The sequence below is a fragment of the Camelus dromedarius genome, chromosome 2 (assembly GCF_036321535.1).
Source record: "Camelus dromedarius isolate mCamDro1 chromosome 2, mCamDro1.pat, whole genome shotgun sequence".
Classification (NCBI taxonomy): domain Eukaryota; kingdom Metazoa; phylum Chordata; class Mammalia; order Artiodactyla; family Camelidae; genus Camelus; species Camelus dromedarius.
The window spans coordinates 7,649,662-7,674,909 of record NC_087437.1 but is presented as its reverse complement, the minus strand read 5'-3'; the positions used below and the strand labels follow the sequence as shown (position 1 = coordinate 7,674,909).

Sequence of the window (25,248 nt, the reverse complement as noted above, 5' to 3'; positions counted from 1 at the left end):
TTCATTTTGTTGATGATTTCTTTTGCTATGCAGAAGCTTTTTAGTCTGGTATAGTCCCTTTTTTTTTTTTTAGTCTTTGTTTCCCTTTCCTTTAGGGTCACATCCACAGAAACATTGCTAAGACCCATGTCAAGGAGTTTACTGTCTATGTTTTCATCTAGGAGTTTTACGGTTTCAGATCTTACATTTAAGTCTTTAATTTATCATGATTTAAGTTTTGTATATGGTGTAAGAAAGGGATCCAGTTTCATTCTTTTATCTATAGCTGTTCAGGTTTCTCAACACCATTTATTGAAGAGACTGTCCTTTTCCTCATTATATTCTTGCCTACTTTGTTGTAAATTAATTGGCCATATATATGTGGATTTATTTCCTGGCTCTGTATTCTGTTCCACTGATCTGTGTGCCTGCTTTTAAACCAATACAATACTCTTTTGATTGCTATAGATTTGTAGCATAGTTTGACACCAGGGAGCATAGTATCTCCAGCTTTGTTCTTCTTTCTCAAGATTGTATTGGGTATTCAGGATCCTTTATGGTTTAATAAAATTTTAGAATTATTTGTTCTAGCTCTGTGAAAAATGTCAGTGGCATTTTGATAGGAATTGCACTGAATCTGTAGGTTGCTTGGGTAGAATGGATAGCTTAACAATTTTAGTTCTTCTAGTCCATGAGTGTGGAATATCTTTCCGTTTATTTGTGTTTTCCTTAATTTCATAAGTGTCTTACAGTTTTCGGTGTACAGGTCTTACACCTCCTTGCTTAAATTTATACCTAAGTATTTTATTATTTTTGATGTAATTGTAAATGAAATTATCTTCTTGATTTCTCTTTCTGATAGTTCATTGTTAGTGCATAAAAATCCCAGATTCTTTTATATTAACTTCGTATCCTGCAACTTTGTTGAATTCATTTATTATTTCTAACAATTTTTCTAGTGGAGTCCTTAGGGTTTTCTATATATTAATCATGTTATCTGCAAATAATGATAGTTTTACATCTATTTTTTCAATATGGATGCCTTTTATTTCCTTTTCTTGCCTAATTGCTCTGGCTAGAATTTCAATACTATGTTGAATAAAAGTGGGGAGAGTGGGGAGAGTGGGGAACCTTGTCTGGTTTCTGATTTTAGAGAAAAAGCATTCAGCTTTTCCCCAATGATTATGATATTAGCTGTGGTTTTGCCATTAATGGCCTTTGTTAATTAAATTCCCAGTATAATCACACTGTTGCGAGCTTTTGTTATAAATCGATGTTGAATTTTGTCAAATTCTTTTTCTGCGTCTACTGAGATGATCATACAATTTTTATTTTTCATTTTGTTAATGTGTTGTATCACATTCATTGATTTGTGGATGTTTAACCGTTTTTGCATCCCTGGAATAAGTCCTAGTTGATCATGGTATATGTTTCTTTTACTATATTGTTAAATTTAGTTTGCAAATATTTTGTTAAAAAATTTTGCATCTATGTTCATCAGGGACATTGGCCTGTAATTTTCTTTTTTCTTGTGTCCTTGTCTGGTTTTGGTATCAGGGCCTCCTAAAATGAGTTTGGATGTGTTCCCTTCCATGCAATTTTTTGGAAAAGTTTGAGAAGAACAGGTATTACACCCTCTTTGAAAATGTGGTGGAATTCCCCAGTGAGGCTGTCTGGTCCTGGACGTTTGTTTATTGGGAGATTTTTGATCACTGAGTCAGTCTCCTTAGCAGTCATCATCTTGTTCAGGTTTTCTTTTCATCATAAGTTGGTCGTGGTAGGTTGTATGTTTCTAGGAATTTATCCAGTTCTTCTAGATTGTCCCATTTATTGTCATATAATTGTTTATAGTCTCTTGTGACCTTGTATTCCTGTGGTATCAGTTGTAACTTCTCTTCTTTAATTTCTGATTATATTTGAGCCCATTCTCTCTCTCTCTTTTTTTTTTTTTTTTTTTGGTTAAGTCTAGCTAAACCTTTGTCAATTTAGTTTATCTTTTCAAAGAATCATCTCTTATTCCCATTGATCTTTCCTATTGTCTTTTGTCTCTATTTCACTTATTTCCATTTTAATCTTTATTATTCCCTTCCTTCTACTAACTCTGGGTTTTGCTTGTTCTTCTTTTTCTAGTTCCTTTAGGCGTAAAATTCATTTGTTTGAGATTTTCTTGTTTCCTGAGGTAGACCTGAATTGCAGTGAACTTCCCCCTTAAAACCACTTTTGCTGCACCTCGTAGATGGTGGTATGTAATATTTCTGTTTTCATTTTCTCTAGGCATTTGGATTTCTCTGTTAATTTCTTCTATGTCCCAGTAATTGTTTGCTAACATGTTGTTTAATCTCCACTTATTTGTAGTTTTCCAGTTTTCTTCTTTTAATTGATTTCTAGTTTCATACCACTGTAGCTGGAAAAAAATAATTGCTTTAATTTCAATATCCTTGAATTTTTGAGACTTTTTTGGGGCCTAACATGTGATCTATCCTAGAGAATGTTCTATGTGTACTTGAGAAGAATGTGCATTCTACTGCTTCTGGATGGAATGTTCTGTATATATGTGTTCACTGTATCTAGTCTAATGTGCTATTTAAAGACAATGCTTCCTTATTTTCTTCTGGATGATCTATCCATTGATGTAAGATGGGTGTTAAAGTCTGCTACTGTTATTTTATTGCTATGTATTTCTCCATTTGGATCTGTTACTATTTGCTTTATATATTTTAGTGCTCCTATGTAGGGTGTATTTATATTTATAAATGTTATATCTTCATGATGGATTCACCTCTTTATGATTATGTAGTGCATCTCTGTTTTTTATGACAGTCTTTGTTTTAGCCTTTTTTGTCTGACATGAGTATAGCTACACAGACTTTCTTTTTGTTTCCATTTCTATGGAATATCTTTTCCCATATCTTCACTTTCAATCTATGTGTTTCCTTACTTTTGAAGTGAGTCTCTAGTAGGCAGTATATAGATGCCTCTTATTCTTATCCATTCAGCCACTGTATGTCTTTTGATTGGGGAATTTGGCTCATTTACATTTAAAATAATTATGGATAACATATGCACTTAATGCCATTTTTTCAATTGTTTTCTAGCTGTTTTGTAGTCCCTCTCTTCTCCTTTCTTTATCTCTTTCTCAATTCTTGTGTGGTTTGATGATTTTCTCACTTTCTTTTGTGTATTTACTGTATGTTTTTGCTTTGTGGTTACTATGAGGTTTGAATATATCATTCTATGTATGTAAGTTTATTTTAAGTTGATAGCAACTTACAAGGAATTCCAAAATTCTCCACTTTTACTCCACCTCCCTGTGTTTTATGTTTTTGATGTCATATTTTACATCTTTTATTCATCGCATGACAAATTATTATAGTTTTAATTAATTTTACTACTTTTGTCTTTTGACCTTCATAGTAGGTTTTTAAGGAACTATTCCACTACCTTTACTATATATTTGTCTTTTCCAGTGAGATTTTTACTTTCATATGCTTTCCTGTAAACTAATGCCACTTCCTTTCAGCTTAAAAAAATCCCCTAACTTTTCTTGTAAGACTGCTTTAGTGGTGATGAACTCTTTTGGTTTTTGTCTGACTTAGAAACTCTTTATCTCTCCTTCAATTCTGAATGATAACCTTACTGGATAGAGTATTCTTGGTAGGAAGATTTTTCCTTTCACAATTTGAATATGTCATGCCACTTCTTTTGACTTGTAGGATTTCTGTTGAAAAGTCTGTTGATAGTCTTATGGAGTTCCTTTATATGTAAGAATTTTTTTTTCTTGCTGCTTTGAAGCTTCTCTGTATAAACATAATGTACTTTGGATCTCTTTGGGTTCATCTTATTTGGGACTGGGTTTTCTGGACATGAATGTTTATTTATTTTTCTAGGTTAGGGATGTTTTCAACAATTATTTCTTCAAATAGGTTTCCTTTTCTCTCTCTCATCACTTCTCTGGGACCCCTCTAATGTAAATGTTATTCTGCTTGGTGTTGTTCCATAGATCTCTTAAGTTATCTTCATTTATTTAACTTGTTATTTTCTTTTTGTTGCTCTGTATGGGTGAGTTCCATTATTTTGTCTTCCAAGTCATTCATCCTTTCTTCTGCTTAAACTGGTCTGCTATTGAACTCCTCTGGTGTATTTTTCAGTTCAGTTACTGTTTTCTTCAACTCTGTAATGTCTGTTTGGTACTTTCTTATATTTTCTATCTCTTTGTTTAAGTTCTCACCATGTTTATCCATTCTTCTTCCAAGTTTGTGATCATCTTTATGACTAATATTTTGAATTTTTCATCAGGTAGATTAACTATCTTCATATCATTAAGGTTTTTTTCTGAGTTTTTGTCTTGTTCTTTTGTTTGGAACACACTTCTCTGTTTCTTCATTCTGCCTGGCCCTCTGCTCTTGTTTCTGTGCATTAGAGAAAATAGTTATCTAGCCCAGTCTTGAAGGAGTGGCCTTATGTAGAAAATGAACCTTACTCAAACTTGCCTTAGCTCTTAGTTGTCTTTCAAACTTTTGTGATTATCTAAACTCCCTGATTTATTCTGGATATGTTTCCTTTATTGACTGTATGTTGAGTCATGTCAGTGTCCCAAAGGGAGGAATCTCATTCAGCACTTAGTTTTAGAAGCCAGACCCCAAGACTGCAGACTTTAAAGTGTGCAAATATAAAAATTTTCTCCCATTCCGTTAATGATGAAACTGACAAAGGCTTGATCTCCAGAATATATAAGCAGCTCACATGACTTAATAAGAAAGAAACAAACAACCCAATCCAAAAATGGGCAGAAGACCTAAACAAGTAATTCTCCAAGGAAGAAATACAAATGATTAATAGGCACATGAAAAAATGCTTTATATCACTAATTATCAGAGAAATGCAAATTAAAACTACAATGATGGCCATTCTCACACCAGTCAGAATGGCCATCATTCAAAAGTCCACAAATCACAAATGCTGGAGAGGCTGTGGAGAAAAGGGAACCCTCCTACACTGCTGGTGGGAATGCAGTTTGGTGCAGCCACTGTGGAAAACAGTATGGAGATTCCTCAAAAGACTAGGAATAGACTTACCATATGACCCAGGAATCTCACTCCTGAGCATATATCCAGAAGGAACCCTACTTCAAAATGACATCTGCACCCCAATGTTCATAGCAGCATTGTTTACAATAGCCAAGACATGGAAACAGCCTAAATGTCCATCAACAGATGAGTGGATAAAGAAGAAATGGTATATTTATACAATGGAATACTATTCAGCCATAAAAACCGACAACATAACACCATTTGCAGCAACATGGATGTCCCTGGAGAATGTCATTCTAAGTGAAGTAAGCCATAAAGAGAAAGAAAAATAGCATATGAGATCACTAATATGTGGAACCAAAAAAAAAAAAAAGAACATAAATATAAAACAGAAACAGACTCATAGACATAGAATACAAACTTGTGGTTGCCAAAGGGGAGGGGGGTGGGAAGGGACAGACTGGAAGTTCAAAATTTGTAGATACTGACAGAATAGGTAAACAAGATTATACTGTATAGCACAGGGAAATGTATGCAAGATCTTGTGGTAGCTCACAGCAAAAAAAAAAGTGACAATGAATATATGTATGTTCATGTATAACTGAAAAATTGTGCTCTACACTGGAATTTGACACAACATTGTAAAATGACTGTAACTCAATTAAAAAATGTAAAAAAAAATGTTTCCATAGATCCACAGGGGAAAAAACAAAAACAAAAAAATGTGCAAATATATAGAGGCTTGTGAGGCTACAATTGAAATCCCTATTGGCTTCCAGTTCAGGAGATCTGGAAGTATCCCATGGGTGATAGTTGCAAAAATCAGGGCTCCAGAAGAGTGTATAAGCTCCTTTCTGTAACGTCTCATTGCACTGTAGCAAGGCTGAAAGAATGTGAAGGATGGTGTCCCCCTTTTACATTTTCTTGGAGCACCTCTTACGATCCCACATGTGGGGGAAACTTGAAGCCTGTTCCTCATCTGAAGCTCCAGTACAAGTAAATGGGCATTTTTCACAGAAAGACGGGTTGTGTTTTAGTTTGCTGTCAGTGCCGTTCCCTGGGGGGGGGGGGGGTGGCCTGACAAGAACTGTCTTCTGATTGTTACAGTCTTGTGGAGCTTCAGTAACTTTGACCTCCTTGGCCACCAGGGCCAGGGGATCAAAGAGGTGTCCCCTGTGTGGACTGTGCACATGTGCTGTCTTTGGCAAGGCAGCTGAGGAGTGTAGGTGATGGGGCACACTTGCCCACTTCAGAAAGGCAGTGGGAAAATGTCTGGACTGTGCACACCTGTGGATTTTAGCAGTGCAGCAGGAAAATGCTTTGCTTGTGTGCATGTGCTGGCTTTAGGCTGGGAGCAAGGCAATGCCTTGACATTTATGCTCGCCAACTGCATCTAGGAAGTGGGGGAACACTGCAACTACCTGCGTCCTCTGGTTTCAGCAAGGCAGCAGGATTGTGCCTAGACCCCTGACCCCTGCCTGTCTTGGCAAAGTGGCGAGAGGTGTGCTCATAGGGCAGGTGGAGAGGGTGACAATGGCATCAGCCAGCACCTCTGTCTCCAGGGAGAGCTTCAGCTGTCCCTCACCCTTTCAGCATATGCTTTTAGGTTAGCAAATGAGTCTCCTTTACATGTGGTCTAGATGCTCTTCAAACTGCTGAGTTTTTCACTGTGTTTTAGGGTGCATGAGATTGTATGCGAACCCCTTAAAAGGGAAAATCTCAGTTTCTTATAGGACTTTAGGTCCCTTGAACAGAAGCCCTGTTGGTTTTCTAAGCCAGGCATTCTGGGCTTGTCTCTCTGGTGCAGCTCCCAGGGGTCCAAGGTCTGATGTGGGGCACCAACCCCTAGTTCTTCCAGAAGTGCTGGATTGGGGAGATCCATCCCCAATGTGTGTCATCATGTTGGGGGTGGGGTTTTGGCCAAGACTGTGTCTCTGCCTCTCCTACCCATCTCGGTGTGGTCCTTCTAATCTTTGTTGTGGAGAAGTGATTTTCAGATCTTTTGAAGAACAAAATGACTCAGCTGTAGCTGTAGATTTGGTGTGTCCATGGAAAGAGATGAGTTTGAGATCTTCCTAGACCAATATCTTGGACTCTCTTCTCCTCGGTATTAATTTTTCTAGACATTTTACCATATCATGAGAAAATTAAGTAAAGAAATGTGAATTGCATCAGTGAGCAAATACATGAATGAGAGAGAACTATCGGGACAATGACAAGGTATTCATTTCTCTGCATCACTGTTTCCTCACCTGTAAATATGAGATAATTCATATTTACCTTGAAGTGTTATTAGAAAAATCAAAATAAAATAACATATGTGCTGCTTGGCGAAATATAATCAATTAGATTTATTATTACTTAGATTTCATGGCGTACTTTTTGTTAATTTCAAATGCTTAATAACTGTTTTCACTGTGGATTTATTCATGGCTACCTTCTGTTTGAGGTTAGTGATCCCAGTTTTCCATTAGGGGTGGTGATTTAGTTTTCCTTTGCTTGCAATTTGAGAAAAAAATAAAAGTGTCAACTTAAAGAAAACCATCAATGAGCAAGCAATAACTCGTAGGTACATGGAAATAAATGACAAATCTTAAAGGTGACATGGGAATGAGTCTGTGAGTTAAGAGAGTTATCCACAACCCTATCAGACTCAAGATTCCCTTTTGTAACAAACTCTTATATTTCCCTTTTTTCTTTTTAAAACTGAAGAATTGAACCAATAAAACTTGCCTACTGTTAATGTACATTATTTTCAGAAAATGACATCCTATATTATTAACAGTAATATAACAAAAGTAAAAGCGAAGTTGTGCCTGATAAAATTAAGTGCATGTCCACATGAGATGCTCAGGTGTGACTGACTACAACAGAAGATATAATAGAGCAGTTGGATAATTGGACCAATGTGCAGAATCACGCGAAGGCAGTAGCTCCGACTGCAAAGCCCATGCAGATGTGTTGCATCTGTGACAAGAATTGTGAGTCAGTGACAAGATTTTCTGAAATGGTGAAGCTCTAAACAAGATAAAGTTCAATCTTCTCTCGTTACACTATGGTTTTACTCTTGGAAATTCAGTGGGAAATTAAAGCCTTTCAAACAACAGTGTGTGTTAAATTCTAAGCTCAGGTAATTAGAAACCAGTGTTCTACTTCCTGGAAAGACCGATAGGGCATTAGGAAGTCATGCAGTGCACAATGCTGTATTGTTAACCATTGGTACCATGCTGTTCAGCAGATCGCTACAACGTACTCATCTTGCATAACTGAAACTTTACATCCGTTGAGCATCAATTCTCCATTTCCCCCTCAGCTCAACCCTTGTCAATTGCCATTGTATTTGTCCTTCCATAAGTGGCTTATTTTACTTAACATAATGTTAAGAGGATAGATCTCGTGTTAAGTGTTTTTTTCACAAAAATCAAACAAAGAAAAACCCACAAAGAACACAGGACCTTTTTAGAGGTGATGGATATGTTTAGTACCTTGACTGTGGCGGTGGTTTTATGTTATATCCAAACTCATCAAGGTATATACGTTAAATGTGTGAAATGTTTTATATATCAGTTATACTTCAATAAGGCTAGGAAGGAAGGAAGGAAGGAAGGAAGGAAGGAAGGAAGGAAAGAAAAAGAAAGGAAAGCAAAGCAAAGCAAAGCAAAGCAAAGCAAAGCAAAGCAAAGCACTGGACAAATTGCTCAATTCTAAGACTCTCCTATATATTACAGTATATTTAGCCCCCCTGACTCCTGCCATTAAATGGCAAAAGCACCCCTAATTTGGAGTCAAACACCCCCAGAGATTTGCAGAATGCTCCTAGGAAGTGGTACCATCCCCACTTTCACAGAAAATCAATGCTTTAAGAGTAAGATCCTTACAGTCAGAAGATTTTTATATATCCTGGCTTCTTTATTTACAATCTTGGGTGGGTGATTTAAATTGTAATCTGTTTAATGTGAATGTAACCAGGTGTTGTTATAGGTTGAATTTTGGCCCTCCCAAAAAGATACGTTAAAGTCCTAACCCCCAGTACCCCAGAATGTAACCTGATTTGGAGACAGAGTCTTTATGGAAGTAACTTGAGGCCACTAGGGTGAGCACGAATCCAATAACACTGGTGTCTTTATAAAATGGGGAAATCTGGACACAGATACTCATTCAGGGAGAACAGCATCTGAAGATCAAGGCAGAGATTTGGGTGATGCTTCTACAAACCAAGGAACATCAAGGATTGCCAGAAAACCATCAGAAGCTAGGGAAGAGGCATGGAACTGATTCTTCCTCTCAACCCTCAGGAGAAACCCACCCAACTGACTTCTTGCTCTCAGACTTCTAGCCTCCAGAACAGTGATACAATCAATTTCTGTTGTTTAAGCCACTCAGTGTGTGGTATGTTGTACAACAGCCCTAGCAAACCAGTATATTAGGATAATATGTTTGCAAAATTAACTACACGTTTTGATTTTCTTCTTAAATCTTTGTTATCTTGCAGCATTTCTCTTCCTGTTGAATCTGTTTAAAATAAAAATGGGCTTGAAAGATAAGCTTTCAGTAGAGAAGATATGCTAAGATGAGCATACAAAGGTTGGGGTTTGTAGATCCAAAAAGGATGGTCTTCCAGAGATGATCCAATTTTCTACCATTAGCATTTAACCATGAAGCCAGAGTTAGGAAGGAGGCAAATATGGTATGACATGTTGTCCAGCTTGTCCATTCTCAGCCTGAGGGGTTGTGAGAAAGAGTAGAGGAAGCGGAGACAATCTCGTCGCTGTGAGGTTTCACAGCTTTGAAGCAGGGAGAAGCTGTTTGGCTTTTTTCCTTTTGGGTTATTCTATTTTTATTTTTTTCCTTCTTTTACTTCATGTTTTTAATAAAAATTTAAAGGCTACCTTCCATTTACAGTTGTCACAAAATACGGGCTCTATTTCCCATGTTGCTCAATACATTCTGGGAACTTATCTTATATCCAATAGTGTTTTGATAGTTTCTGGAGACATTGAAAGCAGAAGAGACCTTTGACCTTCTCTTTGAGAGTCTTGAGAGAAACTGCTTGTCAAGCTACCTCTTTATCACCGTGAAGGTGGCTGCCCACTTTTGAGGAAATGTGATGGCATAAACGGTGCTGAAGTGTATGAAGAGATGTCCTCTGCTTCTACATGTGAAGGACAGGAGTGCTCACTTAAGGTAGCCATCCTCCTCCCAAGACTAGCAATACAGAAGGTGGAAGACAAGAGTGAATGCCTTGACTAGTGGCATAATGATGAAAGAGGAGGCAAAAATTAGGAGAGATCTACAGTGGTTTCAAGAGCTAAGATGACCTCCCAATTTATTGGGGTAAATCAACAAAATAAATTGGGATTTCGAGATTTGCAGAAATTAATACTACATATAAAACAGATAAACAACAAGGGCCTACTGTATAGCACAGAGAACTATATTCAATACCTTGTAATAGCCTATAATGAAAAAGAACATGAAAAGGAATATATATATGTTTATATATAACTGAATCACTATCTGTACACCAGAAACTAACACAACATTGTAAATCAACTATACTTCAATCAAAAATAAATAAAAATAAACACTCTAGAAAAAAAGAGCTAAGAGGAGGTGCAGTCATTTAAGGAGCACCACCAGCCACAAAACTCAGCTGTACATGCTAGTGAAGGGAGCATCAGACAGATGGTCCAGGCATGAATCAGTGAGTACATAAGGCACTAGGGGGACCCTTTCTACCACTATGCCATGAGTTTAGATAAACTCTGCATCACCCATCCATGCAAATGGCAACTTAGAGAAAAAGAAGGAAGAGACACAAAAAATTGGGTTTATATATCTAGTGCCATTATACTTTGTCTAAAGAGATTATTTAAAATATAGCAGTGGCAATGAAGACTTTGTTTTTGAAATATTCCCAAACATTTTACAAAATTTAAGTAATGAAGATAGCAAAATTAGAAATCTCAAAAATACAGTGTCAACAAAACTAGATGACAATGTGTCCCCACAAACCTGAGAATACAGGATGATGAGAAGTACCAACTAAGAGGCTAGATCCTTGAAGGAACAGCAGCTGCAGAGGAAAAAAAAAGGCAGGAAAGTAGGCTTCTAATAGCCCTAGGAGCTTGGGACCTCATAATCTGTCAACAGGTATCTACTCCCCAAAGAAGAAATTCTCTGCAAGTAGACAATTCCACACACAGACCTGAAAACAATTAAAACCAGCAGAGAGTTCCACAGTCCCTAGTTTGAAGGTGAGTGAAATAAGTTACAGAAAGACAGGATGGTACTGGGGTTGCCTGAGCCTCCAATGCACTCAGAAAATTCAACAGAAATTCTTTATTGGAAATATAGCGCTCACTGAGGTATAGAACTATACTGAGGAGAAACTGCTGGAACCAGAGCCCTGCTTGGTCAAAGCAGGAAAATCAAGGTAAAGAAAGGAAATGTTTCAAATACCAGTGTGAAAGAGGCCCTTGCAAAGAGAGGAGACCTAACTCAAAAAGCAGCAAAGCATAGCTATATGGAGAAGGAATTAAAAAACAAACAAACAAACAAACAAAAAAAACCCAAAAAAGCACCTTTTGGTAATGACAAAAGCAACCATAGATTTAGGTAAGTTCTCCCAGCACACCTCTATTTCCAATATTCTTAAAGTTGAGAAAAATGCATCTTATTCAAACATGACAACTGAAAAGGATGACAGAGAAGATAAAGAGAACATCTCTCTGGAAATTGACACAATAGTGTAAATTGATTATACTTCAATAAAAAAATACATATATATACACACAAAAAAGAGAAAAACTATCTGAGTATAGAGATAGAATATAAAGACACACCTCAAATATTTCAGAAGCACACAAAGCCCAAATATTTCAGAATAAGTAAAAAGTAATTAAGAAACATTTACAAACTCCAAAACAACAGCATACATAGTACACTTGATTTAGAAAGATTCAGAAATAATATGACCAGGTGTTAGGTGATGAATTATATCCCTTCAAATTCATATGCTGAAGCCCCAACCCCTATTAGTTCAGAATGTGACTGTTTTTGGAGATGGGGGTCCTTAAAGAGGTTATTAACTTAAAATGAAGTCATAGGGGTGGGCCACCTAATCTAATATGACCGGTGTCCTTCTACAAAGAGGAGATTAGGACAAAGAGACACAAAGGGAGGACCACTTGAAGACACAGAGAGAAGAAGACAGCCATTTACAAGCCAAGGAGTGAGGCTTCAAAGAAACCAATCCTGCCAACACCTTGATTTGGGGCCTCTAGCCCTCAGAATTGTAAGGAAAAACAAATTTCTGTTGTTTAAGTCACCCAGTCTATGGTACTTTGTGATGGCAGCTCTAAGTAAGATATTAGGCAAAAGAATGATAGAAATAATATAAGCTAACTGAGCTCAGGAGCAAATATAAATGAAAGATAAAGAACTCAATACTTACAGAGAAGAAATTCAAGTGTGAATAGATACCACAAAAGTAAAGGAAAGGAAATAAATTGCACAAGGTGAAAAATTGAAAGAGAAAAAAGAAAAGAAATGAAAAAGAGAAAGTGATAGGTATAAGAAAAACAAGCAAAGAAGACCCAACATACATGTAATAGGTGCTTGTAAAGAGGACACTCAAAGCGATAGAACAGAACAATGATGATTAAAAGTCAAGAAAAAATTTGCCAAGTAAAAGGGACTTAAACATAAATACTACAGGGTATGCCATATATCAGATGGAAAATTTGACCCCTCTCTATATCAGTAAACTGTGGCCTGCAGGCCAAATCTAGCCCATCTTCTGTTTTTATAAATAAAAGATTTATTTGAAGACAGTCACAGCTTTTCACTTACATATTTTCTAGGGTTGCTTTCACACTATAAGAGAGATGGGTACTTGCAACATAGACTGCAGTGTCTGTAGAATATATAATATTTACAAAGAAAAACTTTGCTGACCCAGGTCTATGCCAAGATATATTCCAGTAAAAATGCGGGAGTGAAATAAAATGAAATAAAGAAATGAAATGAAAAATGAAATAAAATAAATTCACCAAAATACTGGAGTGAAATAAAATGAAATAAAGAAATGAAATGAAATATGAAATAAAATAAGTTCACCAAACATCCTGGACAAAACACAACATCACTTAATGAACAGCACTTCTAGGGTAAAACAATACTCTATGTCAGTACACAAGAGAATAACACAACTGAGATATGAAAGTAAAGAAAATAAGAATCAAAGGTTTGATTTTCAGCTAAATTGATGTGCAGTTATAAAGCCCACAGTTACATGGTTATTAACATGCAAACGCTCAGGGAAAAAGATCCCATGAGCTCTTCCTGGGATGCTTCAGGGAACAAGCTTTGACAACCAAGACATGATTGGAGAAGCTTTAGGATGGAATATATGGCGATCACTAAGCATATTTCACTGTAGCATTAAGATGAAATATCACTTATATGTGGAATCTAAAAAAAAAAAAAGAAAAGCCAAATGAACTTATTTACAAAACAGAAACAGACTCACAGACATAGAAAACAAACTTACAGTTACCAGTGGGGAAAGGGGGTGGGAAGGGATAAATTGGGAGTTCAGGATTTGCAGATACTAACAGATATATACATAAAATAGATAACAACAAGTTTATACTATATAGCACAGGGAATCATATTCAAAATCTTGTAGTAACCTATGGTGAAAAAGAATATGAAAACAAATATATGTATGTTCATGTATGACTGAAGAATTATGCTATACACCAGAAATTGATAAAACATTGTAAACTGAGTATACTTCAATAAAAAAAGGTTAAACGAAGGAGGATAAGAGTGACAAAATACGTGAATTGTCTGCTCTGACAATGTAAACATAACTCTGGAAGACGTGAGAGAGGAACTCAGGGAGACACTCAGGAAAGCAGACCATGCTTGCTGACTGTCTTATAGATATGAACTGATACTGAAAAGACATTAAATTAGCTCATGGAAGGGAAAAGGAAGGAGAAGTATCTCCTAGCTAAGAAGAACACTGCTTATGACAGGAAATGAAGACCAAAATCATCAAAAAGGGGATTATATAAGATTGTTTACTATGTCTGCTAGTCTGTTTCTGTTTTGCAGATGAGCAGATGAGTTAATAGTGCCCCCTTTTTTTTTTTTAGATTCCACATATGAGTGCTATCACATGGTGTTTTTTCTGTCTCTTTCTGGCTTACTTCATTCAGAATGATGATCTCTAGGTCCATCCATGTTCCTGCAAATGGCATTATTGTATTCATTTTTATGGCAGAGTAGTATTTCATTGTATAAATATCTCACAACTTCTTTATCCAGTCATCTGTTGATGGACATTTAGGTTGGTTCCCTGTCTTGGTTAATGTAAATAGGGCTGCTATGAACAATGGGATGCATGTATCTTTTCACATTAGACTTCCCTCTGGGTATATACCCAAAAGTGGGATTGCTGGATCACAAGGTAAGTCTATTTTTAGTTTTTTGAGGAATCTTCATACTTGCAGACTTAGTAAACAATCTTATGGTTACTGGGGAAAGGGGATGGGAAGGGATAAATTTGGGAGTTTGAGATTCACAAATGTTAGCCACTATATAAAAAAATAGATTAAAAGAAGTTTCTTCTGTATAGCACAGGGGACTATGTTCAATGTATTGTAATAACCTTTAATGAAAAAAAATGAAAACAAATATATATATGTATATGTATGACTGAGACATTGTGCTGTACACCAGAAACTGACACATTGCAATTGACTGTACTTCAATGAAAAAAAAAGTGGGATTATATAATATAAACAAACATCTCTTGTTTTTTAATCTGTATTTTACTTATTTCCTCCTTGATCTTTATTATTTCCTTCCTTCTGCTGACTTTTGGGCTTTTTGCTCTTCTTTTCCTAATTATTTTAGCTGATGGGTTAGATTGTTTATTTGAGATTATTCTCTTTTTTTGAGGAAGGCCTGTATCGCTATAAACTTCCCTCTTAGCACTGCCTTTGCTGCGTCCCATAAATTTTGTGTGGTTGTGTTTTCATTTTCATTTATCTCAAGGTATTTTTTAATTTCAATTTTGATTTCATTGGCCCATTGGCTTTTTTAATAGCATATTGTTTAATCTCCATGCTTTCCTTTTTTTCTCCTTTGTTTCTCTGTAGCTGATTTCTAGTTTCATGGCATTGCAGTCAGTAAAGATGCTTGAGATAATTCCTATCTTCTTAGAATTGTTGAGGCTTCTTTTGTGCCCAAGTACATGATCAATCCTAGAAAATGTTCCATGTGCACTTGAAAAGAATGTATATCCTATTTTTGGGGGGTGTAATGCTCTGAAAATATCTACCAAATCTAATTTTCATCTCACACCAGTCAGAATGGCCATCATTCAAAAATTCACAAATAACAAATGCTGGAGAGGCTGTGGAGAAAAGGGAACCCTCCTACACTGCTGGTGGGAATGTAGTTTGGTGCAGCCACTGTGGAAAATAGTATGGAGATTCCTCAAAAGACTAGGAATAGACTTACCATATGACCCAGGAATCCTGCTCCTGGGCATATATCCAGAAGGAACCCTACCTCAAAATGACACCTGCACCCCAATGTTCATAGCAGCATTATTTACAATAGCCAAGGCATGGAAACATCCTAAATGTCCAACAGCAGATGAGTGGATAAAGAAGAAATGGTATATTTATACATGGAATACTATTCAGCTGTAAAAAACGACAAAATAATGCAATTTGCAGCAACATAGATGTCCCTGGAGAATGTCATTCTAAGTGAAGTAAGCCAGAAAGAGAAAGAAAAATACCATATGAGATCGCTCATATGTGGAATCTAAAAAAAAAAAGAACATAAATACAAAACATTAACAGACTCACAGACATAGAATACAAACTTGTGGTTGCCAAGGGGGCAGGGGGTGGGAAAGGACAGACTGGGATTTCAAAATTTGTAAATACTGACAAGCATATGCAGCATAGATAAACAAGATTATACTGTATAGCACAGGGAAATATATACAAGATCTTTTGGTAGCTCACGGTGAAAAAGAATGTGACAATGAATATATGTATGTGCATGTATAACTGAAAAATTGTGCTCTACACTGGAATTTGACACAACATTGTAAACTGACTAAAACTCAGTAAAAACATGTAAAAAAAAATCTCACGTAGAAGATAACTTTAAAAAAATAACAAAACTTTCTGAGTAACAACAGTAGTACTTACGAGAGACAAAAATAGCAAAGAAAACAGGTCGCATTCTAGAGGGAAGACACGTGTCCATTGGTAGGGGGTTACCGAGTTGACTGTGATGGAGCCACGTGATATAGTATGAAGCAGCTGTGAGAAAGAATGGGCGACGGCCACCCAGTACATGCTGTTCTACAAGGTCTAGAGCAGTGTGCAAAGCATGCTGTGTGTAAGAAAAGGCGGGAACCACACAGATGGAAGAATTGCTTAAACTAGGGAAAAAAACCATGACAGGATAAACACCAAATTGATAAAATGGTTATCCTTGGTGAGGGCAGCCAAACAAATGTGTCCGGAACCACCATGGTTAATGCCTTTTGTAGATCAACAGAAGCAGAGGGGACAGCTTTCTGAAAAGGCATCTTAATGATACTAGTTCTGACACATAAGTAGAACGTGGACAACCTCTAGAGACAGGATAAAAATGAGAACTGCCAACTCCTGAACATACAAGTAAAAACTCTTACTAAGTCTCTACTTTAGACCAAGAAAAGTCTGCAAAGTCTGCTTATCAGTGAAACTAGTTGTCTTCTTAATTACTGCTTAACTTTGAAAAACCTTATTCTTTCTTGGTGCCTTTAATGATTTCCATCCAAAGGGGTCCAAAGTTGCAGGCATCTTTATAAAAAATTGGGCTCAGGAAAGTCTTTGGGGGGCTCACTCCCACCTTCTGCTCCCCATTTCTACTTATCTGGCCTCCAAAGTCTCCCTCCATAGGCCTTGCCACCTAACGTCTCCTCCTTGGCCAAAATAAACCTTTCTCAGAGGTGCCACTTTGCAATATTTTGAGAAGGCTTAAAAAGGAAGAAACACAAATGGATTTGGAGAGGCCTGTACAAGGTGCCTGTCTTAAGAAGGACAAGTCCACAGTCAGCGGATATTTCAGACAAAGCCTCTCCCTTTGCTCCCCGGGTGGCAGTTTTATCACTGCCACATTCTACATTTTGTCACAGTCAGCATTCTCTGTGATCGTCTCTATTTCCTTTCATCTCAGGCCTTCTTTGTAGTGATTGCAGTATAATTAGATAGAGCCAGAATCCTTTTGTTTTATCATATTGGCTACGTAGGCTTTATCTACTGACACTGGGAGGGACACTATGGTCTGAACTGTGTTCCTGGTGCCAAATTGGGATACCCTGTTCTCCCCAGAGGAGTGCTCTCCAATACTTCATGACTACTGTGTATCCAAAATCCACATCATCAAGGAATGTCCTCCAAGGACAAATAACTTTCAAAAGGGGACAAAGTTCCCATGTTCAGGCTCCTATAGCTCTGCCTGAAAATGGCCCTAATGCTAACGACTAAATGCAAGAGACAGAGGCCAGAGGTGCTGCTCGTTATCTACAATGCCTAGGACAACCGCCACAACAAAGAATTACAGGCCCAAAATGTTCATAGTGCTGATGCTGAGGACCTTGAATTAGGGTACAGTTTAAATGTTGTCACAAAAAGACCTAAAAATATAGTGATTCAAACAAGGTAGAACTGGCTGTGCCTTTGGCTAAGATGGGAAAGGTGGACCTAAACAACACCCAGGCTCCCTACCTATTGTTGCTCTGCATTCCTCTGCAGTACTGTCCTTGACAAATGGTTGAAGCTGGCTTTCCAGCCTCACCTTTACATTCTGACCCACACCTATGAGTTTACTGGGGCTGTCATAACAAAATACCACAAACTGGGCAGGAAATGACAGGAATTTATTCTCTTACAATTCTGGAGGCTGGAAGTTGAAGATCAAGGTGAGGCCTCTCTCCCTGGCTTGTAGGCTGCTATCTTCTCGCTGTATTTCCCTACGACCTTTCCTTTATGTACAAGTATCCCTGGTGTCTCTTCCTCTTCATACTAGGTCACCAGTCATATTGGATTAAGGCCCCATCTTTATGACCTCATTTAACCTTAATTAGCTCTTTTAAGGCTCTATCTCCAAATACAGTCACATTGGGGGTTAGGGTTTCAGTAGATAAAATTTGAAGGGCCACAGTTCAGTCTACAACACCATGGGAAAGGAGAAGAGAAACCGGAGGGCAAACAATTCATTTTTTATGGGTTTGACCCAGAAGTGGCAGAAATAACTCCCTCTAACGTATCATTGGCCAGAACTTAGCCACATGCCCAACCTAACTGCGAAGAAGGCTGGGGAATAGATTCTTCAGCTTGGCAGCACGTGTTCGGCTAAAACTCTGGGGGCTGTGTTACTACACAGGAAACTATGAAAGAAAGAGAATTTTAGAAAATGGAAAATGATAGTTTGTCCTCATTTTTTTTTTTTTGATGGAGGTACTGGGGATTGAACCCAGGACCTTGTGCATGCTAACTATGTGCTCTACCACTGAGCTCTACTCCTCCCCCACCACCTCTGTTCTTATTTTTGATCTAGCATTTCCTCAACATAACGCCTCCTGGACTCACCCCCTCTACCACAGCCCACAGGATAATGATACCTATTCCTACACAGGACTCAAGCACCGCAGAAAACACACCCACCCCCAGATACTTTTTCATTTAGAAGAGAGTCACAAAACTGCAGCCACAAGAAAACACTTAATATTTCCCCAGTCCAGGTAAATTTACTCCCACCCTGAGACACCACGTGTCTCTTAATTTTGTCTCTAGAATTAAAGAGTAGTGAGAAAGGCTTTGTGGTCACGGACCTGGAAGAGAAAATCCCTATGCTGATTACCCTTAAATTAACTTCTTTTTCTGCCAGCGAACACTCAGATCTCTGTCCTTAATGACTGACGCTGAGATGTGGTTCTTAAAGGCATAACGTTTAGAAAACTAACTCTGCACAGAAGCTCATCTGTTAGTATATTAACAACCATCATATGTAATATATTTTAAGAATGACCACAATATAACAGTAATACACTTTATTTTAACATGTATTTAGCTCAGTTAATATACTGACATTGAATAATCCTAATTCTAAGGCTAAATTTGCAGGTAGTTTATGCTGCTAACGGCTAAAACAAGGCCATCATCCAAGTCATTCGGGGATCTTCAATAATAGACTGTATTTATGTGAAATATCATTAGGCCTTGATGGGCGTAATGGAGCAATTTCTCCAGTGGGAGTTGAAAGAGGCTGATCTTTCACAACTGTCCAAGGAGCACCAATCAAAGAGAACCAACTCACCGTTCTTCTTGTAGAACATAATTTCGCCTTTGAATTCTGTTTTTTCCTCCAGCGACTTTTCTATCTGAAGCATCAGTTGCTCGTTGGTTTCAACTCCAAATAAGAATTTGCAGCTGCAACTCTTCTGCATGACCTCTGTTCGGGCAAATCCAGCAAGTTCACAGAAGCCATCAGAACAGTAGACTATGGGGAAACCCTTAGCCACCTGGGCATTGGCGAGGATGAAATTACTGTCTGTAGAACAAGAAGAAGAAGACAGTCAACAAGTAAACAAGCATGAGAAATTCTTTGTAAATCAGAGTTTAGGTAGCAAATGAGGAGCACCTGTGTTTAGCTAAGGTTACCTAAAATGCATGTCCTGATGTGCTCGGGTGGAAAAGAGACACCTCAAAACATAAGATGGCGTTGGCCAGCAGAAGTACGCATTAAGCTCTGACTCTGGCTTGCATTTTGAAACACACCATGGAGGGAACACAATATCCAGCGATCTGCTTTGAAACACTTACCACCTACCTAGCAGTGAGGTGTGGTGCTTTTGAGCACAGCTTCTGGTTCTTTTCTTGAATCTGCCACTTAACTCACACATTCAAAACCTGTTTCCTTAGGTTTGATTTCCCCCAAAGAAGACTCTGAGACAAGGATTCGAGTGTAAGTAGTTTATTTGGCAGGTGATTCTAGGAAGTAAGGAAGTGGGGAGGGAGGAAAGGTAATGGAGGGTGAGGTAGGAAGGGGTTTACAGCGATGGGCAACAGAGGATCGTGGACATGTCTGGGAAGAACACAGCTCAAAATGTTCCCACTGACCAGAGAAAAAGCTGGGGTATTGATCCACCAGTGTCTATATCCCACTGGTTAGGGTCACTTCCAGGTTGTCAGTATGTTGTCACTTTGGTCTACGCACTTGGGCTGAGTACACTCTCCGGAGGTCCCTTGGGCAGCACAATGCTAGAACCCACTGGCGTATAAGGAAATGGTCTGCTTGTGAACTTAAGGCTGAATCAAGGAGATACCGGAGGGGCACTGACATGTATGCTACGAGGGTGATGCTGTTACTTACTTTATAGGTGTGTTGCAGGGATTAATGAGAAATGCATATAAGGTGCTTAGTAAAGTGTCTGGCACAAATAAGTACTCGAAACTTATTATTAAGAATATTATTCACATCTTATGACTATTGCATTAATAACTAAGAATCAGAGGACGAACAAAAATAAGATGATTGTTAAGTGCTTAGAGATAACTCCTGGAGGAGAGCCTGAGAGGCAATATTTGGGGACTGTTCCTGAGGACAGATTTTTTGAGATGAACTTAGAGGGATGTTCACAGGCAAAAAGATGCATATTGGAGATGGGGTATAAGATAAGGCATGTACAAAAGGTGTTGGCGGGCGACTATTAGGTACAGAATGAATTAGAGACCATTATTAAATCACTCATTCATTCACTCATGAAACTAAAGTTGAACACTGTCAGTATAACCAGATAATATTATAGGCTGGGATTTTAAAGATGATAAAAAAATGAATAAAAATGCAAAGAACTACAGCATAAGTTGTTAAATAAAAACAAATCATGATTCAATACAGTATGTTATTGGAAGAATTATCTGTCTGAAAATATATAAACCCATATAAACATATATACACATATATGAAGTATTTATGTACACCTAAAACCAAGTGGAATAAATTCCTAGTAACTGTAGATGTCTTAAGATAGGGCAACTACGGGCAAAGAAGATAGGAACACTTATTTTTGCCATATTCCTACTATATCCTTTGAATTTTATACCATATGCTTTATGTATTGCTTATTCAAAACTAGTATGTTTAAAAGAGGTTTGCAGCAGCATCATATCTTTATGCCATGAGAAAAAAGGAATTCCAGCTACTTCTCGGTGGCTGGCAGGAAAGCACTGAAGATCTGATCCATGGGCTTTCCCATCTCTTTTTAAACATCTGTTACATGTTTCCATAGTCTATTGTCAGCTGGCAAAACCATATCCACTCTACTCAGTTTTGCTCCAATCAGCTCCAAAGCCCAGAGCACAAATCCTATTGCTAACATCTGAATCCTGCCTGGGCTGGGCTGACCCGTCTCTGTGCCCCAGTCACCCTCTCCCTGGGCAGAGAAACCAGAGCTTAAGACCCACACTGGGAAGCCTTCAGTGGCAGATTGCTTGGAGGCCATGAGAGTGAATTAAATTTTCCAAGACTAATGGTTAATTCTCTCACACTTTGCAGAAGCATCTATTGATGGTGTACTATGTGTTGGACTTTGTTCCAGGTGCAGAGGCAAAAAAAAAAAAAAAAAAAAAAAAGATATCTTAGATGCAGTCCCTGCTCTTAAAGATCAGTTGTGAACCTACAGGAGTTCCCAGCGAGGTCCAGAGTGGGGCGCCCTTCTACTGAGGTGGCCATGGTCTTAGTCTCACCAACTCCACTCAGCTCTGGGTCCCATTCTAACCCTAATGTCTCTTCCTCCTGCCATTCTAAGAGTTTGCTTAGAAAATATAAATGCATAGTATTGGCAAAGTATACAAACATCCTGAAAGAGCCTTTAAAATATATATATATTTTATTTATTTGTTACTGTATTATTTAATTATTTTGTTCTGGTGGGGGTGGGGGGAGGTAATTAGGTTTATGTGTTTTTGGAGGAGGTACTGGAGAATGAACCCAGGACCTTGTGCACGCTAAGCATGCGCTCTGCCACTTGAGCTGTACCCTCCCCTCTCCCTCAAAAGAGCTTTTAATGTGTTTTCAGAAGACATTTTTCAGCCGACCACTGACATGTTTGTTGACTTTGTACTATATGCCAGGTGACACGGTTCTACCATATGGCAGGTCCCAGGGTGAGGGGGCAGGAGGTGAATAAGGTATAAGTCTCTAGCTTTAGGATATTACCGCTTAACGAAAGACATGCATAAATGTCAGTAACATTAAGACACAGCAGATGATAAGTCCCAAATCAGTGGTACACAGATAGTAAGTACCACCGGAGCGGAGAAATCGGAGATCCTGGGCTGCAAAAAGGATTAGCTACGAATAAGGCAAAAATTTTGTAACAAAAGTCCTGGAAGGTCAGAGCAGATGCCCAGATGGAGTAGGCTCAGAGGACGAATGGAGAAAAAGGAGTTGCAAACAGAGAATAAACAACATCACATCTTGCCCTGAAGTCCAGTTTCCTAATATTTAAGTAGCTACAATAGTTCTATTAGTATTTATCTGGTATACCTTTTCTCCTCTTTGCACTTTCAACCCCCTTGTAAGGACTTGTATTTTATAGTTGTGTCTTGCACGTGGCATGTAATTAAGTTTTTAAAAAGTACAGTATGAAGATACATCCATCAGCCTGAGATAAATATATTGACTTTTATTATGATTACTATATTATATTGTTTTGTTTTTGTTTTTTTACCAACTCAATGTATGCTTTCTCTTCCCTGTTTTGTCACTTTGCCTTCTCCGTTTTCAGAAAGTAGGAAACATAACATACCTTAAAAAAGATTTAATAGCAGTATGTAAAAACAACACTAAACACCAGTGGAGCACTTATCTAGTGAAAACCCCCATGTACACGATACTGATTGTATTTCCCTCTTTCCTCAAAGAAAAAGCCCATAACTTGAATTCTTTAATAATTACCCCGAATTTATAGTCTTCACCGCTTATACATGTATCTTCATGCAACATGCTGCCTGTCTTTTTTCCTGATTCTTATAGCACAGATTATAGCATTTCATTCTACATATTTTTCAGTGACTTGCTTCTTTTATTAATTTCCTTAGCATCTTTATAATTGTTTATGGACATAAGAAAAGAGCCATCTCTCAGAGCTACAATAAGTTTCTAACAAAAGCCGCTGAAGGATTCCCCAAATTGCCCTAACTGTGTGTTTCCATGAAGGATTATCCTGTGTTTGGGGTAGTTAATTCTTCCTGCAAATACTCTGCAAAAAAAAAAAAGAAGCAAAAAAAAAAAGTTATGTGTTTGGCCTTTTCTGTTTATACTTAGCACTTGTCCTTGATATGTAAATTGCATTTCAATTCCAAAGAGAATTGAGTGGCTGTCAGAGCCCCCGCAAAACTTAGTGTACTAGAGACAGGAATAGCCCTTCTGTTTGGGGAAGAGTAGCTCCTCCTATCCAGCTATCTCCTCAGAAACAGATGCTTTTTTTGAACACCAGTCCTGGAATCCCCAAAGAAGAAACCTGACATTTACCTTAGGAGGATGTAAAACAAAGCCACTGCCATAGTGATTACACACCTACCATGGGTATATCCCTATTGATGCATATGCTAAGGGTATTTAACCTTCTAAAGAATCAATTATGCATACGTGATATGCATCGAAATGCCACACAGCTTTTCCCTGCTTGTTTCTAGGTCATCCTTTTGTGTAAATTCAGTTTCGAAGTGCCAGTAAACCGTAGGATCTAAATGTGTTTACATTTTAGATGGTTGATTGTTTCTCTCGATACTTCCTGGATCCTCAGAGGGGGATCTCAGGGCTGGTAGAGACCCGGGTCATTTGCTCCAGCTCCCCACTGGGAAGTACACTTTCCCATTCAAATGGAGAAGTACTATTCATTGTTGACTTCCATGTACACAGGGAATGGAGGTTGAAAAAGGAAAGATATAGAAAGAAAAGAAAAAAGGAAAAAAAAAAGAGAAGACAAACATTGATTCACTACTAACTCCTTTCATCCTTATACTTGGCCCATCTTTCAGATGAGAAGACTGAGACCTGGAGAAGTTGAGTTTCCAGTCCAAGATCCAACGCTAGGGATTAAACCCCATCTATGCAATAGACAACATTTGCTACATCGTGCGTTCTTTCAGGAAAGAAGTGACTTGTTCTCTACTTCCAGCACAAATGGGTTAATTCCAGAAAAATATTTTTACCCCTTCAGTCTACAAAAAGCTCAAAGTCACAGATTTTTTCCTATAGAGATCATTTATTAAAAGTTCATTGATGACATCTCTTAAAACAGTCTGGGTCTCTCAGCGACTTCTATGTCACTTCCTCATTTCCTCCAGAAAGTCAGTACTTCAAAAATACAAGAATAACTTTCTGGGCTCCAAAATATTTCACACAGGTCCATTCCAGAGTCCCGCAGGAGGCAAAGCAATGGAGTTGCTATCGGTTTCTGACTTCCTCATGCCCTTTTAATGTAAATCACAGTACTTCTAAAATATCCCCACTGAAATATCTTTCTACTGGCTGAGGCCAATAAATGTGTATTCCAAGAAGCCTGAAGGCATAGATCTAAGCTCGCTATTGTTTTTAAATCTCATGGTTAACTTAAAAATCCATCAGAATTTTGCCTTCTACTGAGCTGGCTGCGTACTTATGCTCCTTTGGGTGTTTTTATTTTGTTTTAATATGGACCTGTCAAGTTTTTAATTCAGTTGAAATTTCAGGAAGATAGACTGTTTGTGTTCTATGACCCCGTGCACACCATTTAGTACACCTCTACATCGCCTAGGTTAGAGAACAGGCCTGGAGGTAGAACAATGCATGCTCAAGAGGACTGGGGCAGATGCAGTCACTCCTCCCCACCACACCCAGTACCTAAAGACAGCCATCTCAGCACCCAGTCTAAGAACTCCCCGTGGGGCAGACCCCAGGAGCCAGTCACCAATGGAAACACTGACGGATACTAACTTGGCATCAAAGAGAAGCCTGTTTCCCTCTGGCTCTTTCCGCCAAAAAACACAGACATTGAGACTTGGATGGTCCAAATCTTTACTTCTGACAAGTGCCTCTGACCTCGGTTCTCCTACCAAATCCTGTGTTGTGCAAGCAAGCCCTCAAAGGAACAAACTCTGCT

General features: G+C 38.0%; 1 protein-coding gene across 1 annotated transcript in view; it reads right to left on the bottom strand.

The window, feature by feature from the left end:
* KCNH8 (potassium voltage-gated channel subfamily H member 8) overlaps nucleotides 1-25,248 on the bottom strand; it is a 351,827-nt gene that overhangs the window by 229,403 nt on the left and 97,176 nt on the right. The window contains exon 2 of the mRNA XM_010975364.3: nucleotides 19,416-19,649. Coding sequence (XP_010973666.2) covers nucleotides 19,416-19,649 — 234 coding nt within the window. The remainder of the gene's footprint in view (nucleotides 1-19,415; nucleotides 19,650-25,248) is intronic.